The sequence below is a fragment of the Hibiscus syriacus genome, unplaced genomic scaffold (genome assembly GCF_006381635.1).
Source record: "Hibiscus syriacus cultivar Baekdansim isolate YM2019G1 unplaced genomic scaffold, ASM638163v2 tig00111427_pilon, whole genome shotgun sequence".
NCBI classification, from domain to species: Eukaryota; Viridiplantae; Streptophyta; class Magnoliopsida; order Malvales; family Malvaceae; genus Hibiscus; species Hibiscus syriacus.
Window position 1 is genome coordinate 1128157 of NW_024063088.1, and position 12522 is coordinate 1140678.

The 12522-nt window shown below is 33.5% G+C and overlaps 1 protein-coding gene across 2 annotated transcripts; it reads left to right on the top strand.

The window, feature by feature from the left end:
* Nucleotides 1–4161: 4161 nt before the first annotated feature.
* On the top strand, nucleotides 4162–8733 carry LOC120163000. Of its 2 annotated transcripts, none has more exons than XM_039173034.1 (6): nucleotides 4162–4337; nucleotides 4421–4943; nucleotides 5406–6991; nucleotides 7079–7240; nucleotides 7380–7557; nucleotides 7672–8733. In XM_039173034.1, exons 2-6 carry the CDS (start codon nucleotides 4472–4474, stop codon nucleotides 8553–8555), a joined length of 3282 nt encoding a protein of 1093 aa, XP_039028965.1. In that variant the 5' UTR covers nucleotides 4162–4337; nucleotides 4421–4471; the 3' UTR covers nucleotides 8556–8733. The 2 variants fall into 2 exon arrangements, with proteins under 2 accessions (XP_039028965.1, XP_039028966.1); XM_039173035.1 differs by having other exon boundaries at nucleotides 4455–4943.
* The last annotated feature ends 3789 nt before the right edge of the window (nucleotides 8734–12522 follow it).

Here is a 12522-nt window from a genome sequence, read left to right on the forward strand (position 1 = left end):
ACTCGAAAGTCAAATGCGCGTTGTGATTTTCGCGTTGCGATTTTTGCGTTGTGAATTTTACTTTCACATTTCGAATTTGATTTTTCACAACAATCGCAACGCGAATTTGACTTTCGCAATAATCGCAACGTGAATTTAACTTTCGCGTTGCGAATTCAAGGAAAACAGCTTTAAAAAGATAACAGACAACAATCTGATAAGTGATAACAACTTAACATATCATAGCAATGTTCAAACTCAAGTTACTAATGAATATCTAACTGAAAATGTATGCATTCACACATAAAATACACATAATACAACATTTGCATTTAAAAATCACCTAAGTTAATAAGTCCCAAAATGTGAAGTTGGTTGTGATTGATATTTTAATTTTGATTGCGATTTTGATTTCCTTTTGCTTGGCATCATATGAGCTTTAGATTTTGATGAGGATCCATATTTTGGTAGAGGAAAAGATGATTGTGATGGAACTGGTGATCCACAGGTCAACCTTGTATGACCACTTTCCTTACACCGACTACATGTCGATATCCTCTTCTCTTCACCCTTAGACGGTATACGATCATGATTTTTTGGTCGACCAGGTAGTCTGATGTCCATGACTGGTGGCAAAACTGTTTGTAAGTAATCTGGTATGTCCCACTCAGAAGGATGTGGAATAAGGTAGACAATCTCGGCATAAGTCTGTCGATATACTTCTATAGTGTAGCAATCCATAACGTATGCGCTTGAATCATCTTGGTTTAGATGAAGAGCAACTTTTATAACATGGCCACACGGATAACCAGATGTTTGCCATTTCATACAACTACACGTCTTTGCATTTAGATCAACAAGCCCATTTAAGTTATTATCCAATACTTCAAACAAAGTGTTTGAACATGGTTCAACTCTCCATGACGTTGACTTCACAACACGTTTCGTTATCTTTTTTTCAGTCCATGGTGTAACACGACGTTCCAATGTTCTTGTAAATTTAAATAAATAATACTTAGTAAAATATATAAATATGATAATTTACGAATTTAAAGAAATAATACCTGCATGGTTTCTTTTCTTGTAGTACCATTGTTGAATAGAGGCTCGAACCATTAACACAGTAATGGGTAATTTTCGAGAATGACGACTTAGAGCGTTGATTGATTCTGCACTATTAGACGTCATGAAACCATATCTTGCTCCAAGTTGATGTACTTTTGACCATCTTTCAAACCCGACATCTTCTAGTGTTTGAGCACATTGAGGCAAAACAAGTCTTAAACAATTTATATTCTTATTAAAATCCACTTCCCGATAAGCTTTTACAGCCTTCCAGTATGTCCATTTGTGATTTTTTATACCAGCAGACCTTGATTTTAGATTTCTGTACAAATGAACACCACAAAGTCCATGAAAGCATCTGGGAAACACCTTCTAACAGTGTTTTCAATTGAGTTTTCCCTATCGGATATGATTGTCAGATTGCTAATAGGACCTATGTAATCCCTAAGATGCCCCATAAACCATGTCTACTGCTAATAAGTTTACTCCAAGGTATCGACCTTTTAAATGTGCTCCATCAACTATAATAATTGGCCGCATGCAAGTAATAAACGAACGAATCTACAAAATAATATACACAAGAAATATAATCATTTAAATGTGAAATGCATGTAACTAACAAAAATGAGTCAACAAAATTATATTGATTTACTAACCGCAGCACCAATGGCGATAAACAGCAACTCAAAGCATCTATCTCTATCTGTTTTGATATGAGTTACCGAGCCACGATTTTTCAGCTTTAAATTGTGACAATAAGCCAGCAGTTGGGCAAACGATGCTTCTGGAGACCCCCTCAACAATTCCAAGGCATAAAATTTAGCTCTCCAAGATTGAGAATATGAGATACTAATCTTGAACCGAGCATTCATGTCAGTCATAATTTCATGTCCCCAATATACCCTGCCATTCAAAAACATTAACACAGCCAGAAAACCACCCAACACCTTTTTGTTTGCCTGTCTATGGTGAGGAAAAACTTGGATTCTTGAACATGTATGTTTATCAATAAAAGTCCTAACTTGAAACATTTCGCAATCTTTTATCCTCTTTTCAATCATACGCCACGTACAATTTTTGTCAATCATACACTTTGTTTCGAAACGATCTTTTCTTGATTTGTTAACTTTTAGTTGATAACCATATTTCACACATTTCGTATACAAAGCTATCTTCAAGTCTTCATTTGTATCAAAACAATCATCTTTCTTGATACGAATAACTTTTGTGTAACAATCAACTGTTATCTTTACCAACTCTTCTTCCAGTATCTAAAGTAATTCTGGCATATTCCAGTTATACTCCCGTGGCATTTTCTTCTTTTTCTTTTCTTCAGGGACTTCTTCTTCTTCTTTTTCTTCTTCAGGGTTATATGAATTATAGAATGGATGTTCAACATGTTCATTCACAGTCGTAACTTCCTCCTCATTATTATCAACAACATCTTCCTCGGCAGAGGCTGTTTCATCATCAAAATCCGGGTATTGACCAATATCAAAATCATTACACGCATGGTCTATTTCTTCTTCTGAAACATCATCAAAATTCGAGTATTGACCAAGATCAAGGTTCGGGTATTGACCAAGATCAAATTTCGAATACTAACTAGTACTCATAATTTTTTCTGTTGGCTCATAATCGTCTAACTGGTCAATACGAAAACCGAAATTTGGTGTTGAAAGTTGATTGGGATTGAGATTTGGATTAGGAAAAAGTTGTGGGTTTTGAGATTATGTTTGATATTGTGTTTGGTATTGGAAATGTGGTGAAACAAAATTTTCTTGGTGATGAAATTATGGCGGAACCATTAAATTTTGAGGTTGATAACAACGTTGTACATTGTGAGCACCATAAACTGGGGTTGAAGAACTTAGTTGATTACCACCCGCTATTGACCCAACTTCACTACTTCTAGGTTTAACAACATACAATGTAACATCATCTTCTTGCGAAACACTAATGTAAGCAATGAATCGTTCAACATCTTCATTGTCGATTAACAAATAAACTTTACCTTTTCTTTGATAAGATTGCCTAAATCCACTTAGAGGCTCTAAATTCAATTTCTTTGCAACACATAACATTAGAGTTTCATAAGTTAACTTTTTTAATGACAATTTTTGTTGAAGATTCATGGGTAAAGGCATATATTGTAAAACACCATGAACATTCTCCCATGACCCTCCAAAACACAAATCTATCCAAACATGATCAACATTAGATGATTTCATTCTACAAATTGTAAATTAATTTACTAAACAAATGAGCTATAAACTACATATCATCACTAACTTAGAGAAGAACATACATTTATTAAGTTGATAGTTGATAATTTGGAGAGAAATCATTGAAAAATTATATAGAAATAAAATTATGTAAAAAAACAAAATTAGAGATGGAGAAGGATGTCGTTGGATATAGAAACGGATGTCGCAGGAGAGAGTGATAGTGGAGATGGAATGAGTTGCGATTTAGAGATTTAGGTTATGAGGTGTTGCTGCGTAGTTATATACCCAAAACAGTTGTGTTGCGAAAATAAAACTTGTTGCGAAATTAAAATTCGTGTTGCAAATTCAAAAATTGAGTTGCGATTTTCCAAATTAGCGTTGCGAATTCAGAAATCGAGTTGCGAATTTGAAATTCAGTGTTGCGAATTTGGAAATTGCATTGCGAATTTGACTTCTGTGTTGCGAATTTGACTTCTGTGTTGCGATTTACAGATTCGCGTTGCGATTTACAGATTCACGTTGCGATTTACAGATTCGCGTTGCGATTTACAGATTCGCATTGTGAAATTAGAGTTCGCGTTGCAAATTCGAGATCGCGTTGCGAATTTGTTAGTCATTTTCGCAAATCTAAAAAAAGTTGGTTAAAATCGTATATTATAAGGCATTTTCGGTCACTGAAGTTATTTTCTCTTATTTTTAAGTGAATTGACATGTATTAATTTTTTATAAATATTTTGTATTAATTTTTTATAAATATTTTGTATTAATTTTCATTTACTTGATGCTACTTGATTAGACTTTACCAAACTTAATTAAGAGATTATAAATAATATTAGGCAAAAAATCCATCAATCAATTTAGAAAACCTTAGGGACCTTGATGAAAATTAAAGTGAAATTGAAGGATAAGAGTCGATAGTCAAAAACAAGAATGCAGCACCTAATTCTCAGCTCTCCAAACACAGTGACGGTGATGAGGGTTGATGATGGTGATCCCTGATGCCCCTTAATTCTCTCTTCTAAAAAGTTTGGGTTTTTACATCTCCTTCGCCTCTTGTATCCTTCGGTATGATGAATAGAATCGACCATAGTTATGATGCTTTTGGTTCTATTTAATTTTTCTTATTCTCTGTTTATCTGTTCCCGCAGAAGTTGATCGTTTCTTTTGGGTCTAAATTTTGAGGTTTCGAGGCAAAAACGATGATGGGATTTGGGCCTTATGGTGGGAACGCGCATGGAAGTGGGGGATCTTCAAATTTATCAGCTTTAGCTCCACCTTTCACCGTCGATCGATCTATCATTAAGCCTATGGTGACTCCACTTGTTGATGTGGCTGAACCCTTGAATTGGCTTGACAGTAATCCTTTCAGTTTTAATTCACCCCAACCCGGTCAACTGCCTATGTTGGATTTGGAGCCGATTCCCACACCTTCCTATAACAAAAATTCGGATCTTTTTGAACCCAAAACCTATTATTCTCCCTATGTCTCACAAACCCTTCATCCGCCCACTTTCAATGAACACAACTTGTCTGGCCTGGAACTTACGGCTCAATGGGGTGGTGGGTGGTGGGATTGGGAAAAAAGGAATCCGGCTCAGCTTGGTGGGAGTTTTTATCCAAAGGAGGCTAGTGTAGCCCCTCCCACTATTTACACGGATCATATCAGCCTTGGTAAGTTTTATCCTTTGCGTTTACATGGTTCTTTCATTTCCATCGTTTTCCGTTTGTCTTTGTCTGTGTGTTGTGCAGAATTTCAATGATCAAATGACACTGTCTATCATTTAAGCCTCTTGATCACTTATCATATCTTCGGTGGCTGACTCATGCAATTTATCTCCACCTGGATTCATACGTGCAAATTTCTGTGATGCATTTTATTCTCTTACACAAAAATGAAGAAAAAAGAGTACCAATCACTTGACTGAGTTGCAAATTCGATTCCTGTTAAAATTTTGTTATGATCTCAATTATTGTAGGAAAATACATCATCAATCTTTGTATCCTTACATGCTTTTGGATTGTCAAACTCGTTTTATGGGAAGAGTTGCATTTGGTAGGGGAACTAGAGTATAATCGTAAAGGAATTTTAGGTGTATGATATATAACCTTTGTTTTTCTGGTCTCCAATTGCAGGACCTCATCCTTCCAGTAGCCTAAAGACATGTGAAGTAACTACACATAATAACTATTCTCTAGTTAGGGAAAGCAAAGTCGGACCTCCTGATATAGAAACACTAGACTATAGTCCTGTTCTGGGGCAAAATTTCTCGTACATGCCAGTGGATTACTTGAAGACATCGGTTATCGGGCCCAGTTCTGCACCTCCTGAATCCAATTTGCAGGTACCTCCCTTGAATCCTGTAAATGTCAAGAACAATCAAGTGCCACTAAGCACTTCGTATGAGAAACCAGTGAGACAGCTCAGTAATGCTCCTAGTGATATACCTGTCCTGAAATCTTCCCCTGGGGTCGTTATTAGACCAGCAGCTGCTGATGCCTGCCCTTTAGTGTCCCATGCTGTTCCATTCAAAAATTTTGACTCTGGCATCAATAGAAATGATACAATTTTGACTGGAAACAATCTCTCCAGTGTGAATGAATATCATTATTTGTTAAATTTTGGTAGCAAAAATGACTCTGACCCCAGTCAACCCAGCTCTCACCTTGATGGAAATAGTTATTTGTCTGGGGAATCATCAGCATCAAGGTCTGAAAAGCTTTCAACCTCAAATATGGCCTCTAAGGATGCTTCTGATCTTTTGTTCAGAGAAAAATCTGGAGATGCTTCTTCTCGTGTTACTCCAAATAATTTCAGTTTGGCACTTAATGATACTGAACCAGTCACTGCTATGGAGAATTCTTTGGAAAGTTCCGATCATTTCAACCCTCATGTTGACTCACCTTGTTGGAAAGGAGCTCCGTATTCTCATATTTCTCCATTTGAATCTTCTGAGCCTGTTTCTGTGCAGCCTGTAAATAAACTTGAAGTATGGGATGGTTCAACTGGTCAAGCACTTAATTTTATCCCTACGAATGCTGCTAACACGGTTAAACTTCCTTCTGGGAAACAAAATAAAATTGCAACCACTGTTGAACATGGGAATATGGAACATGATTTAGTCTCTTCTCTAACATTTCCCTCTTTCTCTATCCCGTTGTTTAAAGAACATTCTGATGATGTCGGGAAAACGGGATCCAATCAGAAAAAAACAGGTTCTGCCTGTGGGATCAAATTCTCTCAAGATGCAAGGGAACAGAAGAAAGATTTTGTGTTATTCAACAAGCCAGTGGATATGATTGAGAGAGCATCTTGCAACATTCAACAAAGTCTTGCAGAAGGTAGATTGGCTTCTAAAAATGTGCCCACATCTGAGACTGGTGTTGCTTATCATGAGAGGACAAGTGATGTCTCAGGCTGTGGCTCATCTCATATGTCTTGCCATGCTGTGAAAGATCTCTCGTGTTTCCCATCTTCTGTAGAAGATATTTCTACCAATCATTCTAAATGCTTGGGCCAAGAACCAGTTTCAAATAGCAGCATCAGTGTTCTATTATCTACTATGCAAAACCTATCTGAACTGCTTCTTTATCAGTACTTGAACGAGACATGCGAATTACAGGACAAAGATATCAAGTCCCTTGAAAAAATAATCAAGAATCTTGATACATGCATGCCAAAAAATACTGAAAAGAAGTCATTTTTTAGTGACCTTGATGAGGTTTGCTTACCTGTTTTTATGTTGTCTTGCCTATTGATTTGTGATTAATTGTTAGAAATTTGAACTGCTAGGATGTGTTTCTCGCAGGGCACAAGTAAGGGAAGGCCCCAGATGGCAGCTATTGATGTTCTGAGTCAGCATGTACAAGAGAAAGAGAAGCTTTCTGGTAATGGAGATGTGAAATTTCCTGAATTTGTTTCTGTTGAGACTGGCGCACACGGAAAAGCAAAAAATGATAAGATGGCCCAGGTATTTGCTTATTTTGATTCAGTGCCTGTACTGTGATAGATAATACTTCATTCGTAACTTCTTTCTTTGGTAAGAAGGAAAAGGAGATGAAAATTCAAAGAAAAATGACACTCTATCTCCCTTGGTTGATGATTTGCAGGCTATAAAGAAGATTCTTATAGACAATTTTCATGAAAAGGAAGAGGCAAATCCACAAGTTAACTTGTATAAGAATCTTTGGCTAGAGGCAGAAGCTGCTTTGTGTTCCGTCAATTACATGGCTCGTTTTTATAACATGAAGGTTGAATTAGGAAAATGTAAACTGGATTCTGGAGAAGGTTCATGGACTACGTCCTGTTCACAATAAAAGCTTTAGAAATTTCCGCTAAGATTCCTTAACCCTTTCATTATATCTATCTGATACATAGTTTATACCTGTTGTTTTGCTTTAGATGTGTCAAAAGAGTCGCCAGATGATGACAAAATATCAGGATCTAAAGTTCCGGTTGACATAAACACAAATAAATTAACTGCAGTAGCTGAGAGTGGATCAATCTCTGCTGTTTCTTCTAATCAAGATTCTCCCATCAGAAACTCAAGCTACCATGCTGATGCTGTAACTGCCAAATTTTCTGTTGAAGTGAACGCTGATGCGAAATTAACAGCAGTAGCTGAGAGTGGACCGATCCTTGCTACTTCTAATCAAAATTCTCATATCAGAAACTCCAGCAATGGAAACAGCGTTGATGATTTAGCAGCCAGATTTCAAGTACTAAGACAGCGGCTTAACAATTCAAATTCTGTTCATACCAGAGATGTGGATGAACTCACTAGCTCCAAGCTTTCTTTGGATTTGGACAAGGTTGATGAATTAGCACCTGAAGTAAAATATAGCTTAACCTCAGGCATGCAATCTCCGGACTCCCTTGTACCTGTAACGGCCTGCCACACAAATGATGTTGAAGCCTCTGTAATGGCTAGGTTCCATATTCTGAAAAGTAGTGACATTGATGACTTGGATTCTAATGAGATGAAAAGAAAACTTCTGCCGAAGGTTGTTGATCTTGGATTTGCAGGTAAGCGAAGGCAAATATCAATTGATGAAGACACAGCAGTGGATGGAGTTTCAGGTGTTAATCCAAAACCAGTTTCACAAAACCAAGGAGCCAACCATGACGCTGAACAGGTAGTCACAAAGGATTTTCATCCATGTGTCCAGTATGATTGCTCGGTACAATCTCCTGGGAGCACCAGGCTTGGAGCTCAAGTCTCTGACAACTGTTCTTCTGACTGGGAACATGTATTGAAGGAGGAACTATCAGGTCAGAATAATTGAATTTATATTTGGTCCCTGCTTGTTATCTTATGGTGAATGTTATCTTAGTTTACCCGTAAAACAATTATATAGTGTGTGGAAGACCAACTGTGAGTTGCTCAGGCATGACTGCTCTGAACCATGTTAAAAGCTGTTAAAAACTTATTTCGAATAAACCGTTTGTCTCTCTTGTTTGATCTGTGTGACCCTCTCCTTGAAGCTTTTCAACTCTACTTTTGTTTCTTGTTTTCTCTATCTGGCCAATCTATTTTTGAGTTATTGTGTGGTCTCTGGTTGTTCTACATCTTAAGCTGCATATTTCTTGGCGGCACAGTGACCTGCATGAACTTGAGCATAGTTCCTTTTGTTTCATTAAACTATGTGAAGCTCAATCTTGTTGAATGTCACTTCTTTAAGAGTGACTCTATAGCACGAACCCTAGTGATCTAGATGGTAAAGGAATTTTTTTTATTCCTTGAGATATTGGGTTTGAGCACTAACAATGACAACGAGCATTCAATATCAAATGGTTGAGAGTTATCATTGAACATATTTTTTTATTAAATTTAACAAATTAATAGAAAAAGTAATGGTTTTAATATTTTAATATAACTTTAAAACTATTTTCAGATTTTCTCTTATTTTTATAATTTACATTTTTAATCATTTAAATAATTTTTATATTTTTAAAAATTTGTAATTTTATATGTTTTAAATATTTTATTTTATATTTTTATATAAAAAGATAAAATGATTCTACATTGATAAAATAAAATAAAATAGTTAATATTAGCTTCTAGGTCCATTGATTTTTCTTAAGTTAGTTCAATATGATAGAAAATAAAAGTTCGTGGAAAAAACGAAAAGAATTAAGAATTAAAATGACTTTTTTTAGAAAAATAGATGACAAAAAAATGCCATTAGGCAAAAATATAACCTTTAAATTTGAGAGATAATTTTATAGAAGATCACAAAAAAAATGAATCTAATTTTCAATTACCCTTAAACTCTAAAATATTTTATATTGATTCTTAAATTATGACCTTATTTTAAATTTATACCTAAACTTTAAAAAAATTTATATCAATCCTTAAACTATTATTATTATTATTTTATTTTAATCCTTTTATTAATATGTCGTAACTGTACCGATTAAAAAAGTAATTTAATTTTGAAGGTCTTGAGAATTAACCTTGTGACCTAAAAAACCTTTCTAGGACCTTCAAAAATAGATTACTTTTTATAGAAGGTCGCATGTTCAATTCTCTAGACCTTAAAAAATAAATTAGAGTTTATAGGTCACAAGTTCAATTCTCATAACCATAAAAAATCAGTAGAGTTAATGGCGCGTTAATAGAATGATCCAAACATAATGATACTGATAGTTTAAGAATTGATATAGAATATATTGAATTTTATATTCAAATTTAGAATAAAACTATAGCTTGAGGAGTGATATAGAATATTTTAAAATTAAGGGACTAATTTAGAATAAAAATCATAATTTATGAACTCTTACACAATTAATTCTAAATTTAATCGTAACAATTATTTCCTCTATGACAACTCTAAATTTCATAATTCAATCAATTTTTTATGGAATTGAATCGATACATTAACGTATACCTAGTGGTGTTCAAACTGAAACAACCAAATCAAATTATCCAAAATTTATTAATCGAATTAAAAACTTTTCAAAAAAATTTATCCAAATCAAATAAAATTCAATTAATTCGATCGATTTTTGAATTAACCAAAGTTTATAAATAGTATATATTATTATATTTAATATTCTTGGTTAATTCGGTTGATTAATTAATTTTATTAATTTGGTTAAAATAGAAGTTTGAACATCCATAATGCTAAGTGGTATATAAATAATATATAATATATTTGATATTTTCAATTAATTAAACAATTTTGAATCGAATTAATCGATAATCAAAGTTGGAAAAAATCATTAAGTTAGAAAAAATCATTAACCGGTAATCAAAGTTTAAAAATTGACTAATCAATGAACCAAAAAAACAATTTAAATCGATCTATTAATTTGGTTAAAACTAAGTTTGAATAATGTACTAAATTTTAATTCTAACGTTGACCAAATTAGAAGAAATGTACAAAGTCTTATGTTTTCTTTTTGACCAGACAAAGTCCATGCGGGTTGATTCAGGAAAGTCAGATTAATATACGGCGTTACCGAAAACATAATAAGATACTTAATAAAATCAGTTTAGCGTTATCGGAAATATTGAGTAATAATAATGTTGTAGGTGGAAATCATGAAAAAATATTAAAAAAGTTGACAACCGACAAATTTAGCTTGTCGGTACGTATCGATACCATTCAAATATGTATCGATACATAACAATATATCAGGTAAAAATATGACATAACCGGTAAGGCGCTGCCGAATATGTTGAATGTATCGATACCATTAAAATAAGTATCGATACTTTTGAAATTTAAAAGGAAAGCAATAATAGCGCCTATAAAGTATCGATACTTTATAAACATGTATCGATACATAACATTATATCAGATTAAAATATGACAAAACCAGTAAAGAGCTACTAGATATGTTGAAGGTATTGATACCATTCAAATAAGTATCGATACATTTAGAATTTAAAAGAAAAGCAATAATAGCGCCTATAAAGTATTGATACATTATAAAAATGTATCGATACATAACAATATAACATGTAAAATATGACAAAACTGGTAAAGCACTACTGGATATGTTGAAGGTATCGATACCATTCAAATAAGTACGGATACTTTTGGAATTTAAAAGAAAAGCAGTAATAGCGCCTATAAAATATCAATACTTTATAAACATGTATCGATACTTTATAAACATGTATCGATATATAACAATATATTAAGTAAAAATATGACAAAACCGGTTTCATTATGACAAAACCGGTAAAGCGCTACCGGATATGTTGAAGCTACTGAACATAAAAGTATCGAGACTTGGGTAATTGTATCGATTAAATTTAAATAATATATCTGGTTAAAATATCAAAGGCATAGTTAAATTTCCTCTGAAAATAGATAGAACACGACCGTAGTTTTCGAAATCAAAGCGTAATTGCTGTTGCATTTCAGAATACGTTTTTAAAGCGAAGTTTGTTTGTTTGCTGTTGTAGTCGAATCGAAAAGTACGTTGTTGAAACCCTAGTTTTTTATTGTTATAGTAATTAGAAATATGGGTTTTATGTGTTTGGGGTTTTTGAAGTAAAAAAGTATTTGAGACCGATTACAGGTAGAAAGTAATATTCTAGGCATATGATAAATATCGATATTTTTATAAAATATTATAGATAGAAAATGATATTGTAGGTTATACAAATGTACTGATACTTGTAGTATAGAGTATTCTTATTCGTTTGAAAGAAATAGGGATTAGGTTTTTGGGTTTAGTTTGAGGATTTCGAAGCCAAGAAGGATTTGAGACCGATTATATAATATTATAGGTAGAAAATAAATACCGATACATGTATATAATATTATAGGTAGAAAATTATATTGTAGGTTGTATAAATGTATCAATACTTGTAGTAGTGGTCATTTAAATTCTTTTGAAGGAAACCGTTTTACTACAAGATTAGTTATCAATATTTGTATATTTAATAAAGTGTATGTAATCAGTATTTGATTTTGATTTTGATTTGCGTAAACTGATATATGAAGAAAAAATGAAGTCAACGGATCTTGCAAATTGTTCTTGACGAATATGACTTTGAAATTGAGTCCGAGAGTATGAACAATGAAGTAAATCGAAAGAAACCAAAGGGTGGATATATGTACTTCTAATAAGTATCAATATATTTTTGTTATTATTGTTGAAATGGTAATTGGATTAAAGTATTTAAAAACTTTAAATTGATTTCAAATTTTAAATGTTGACAGTATGACCGAATGCCAAAGGATGAACGAAGCTGGTAATCACATCGGTTCGATACGTAAAATGAAATTGACA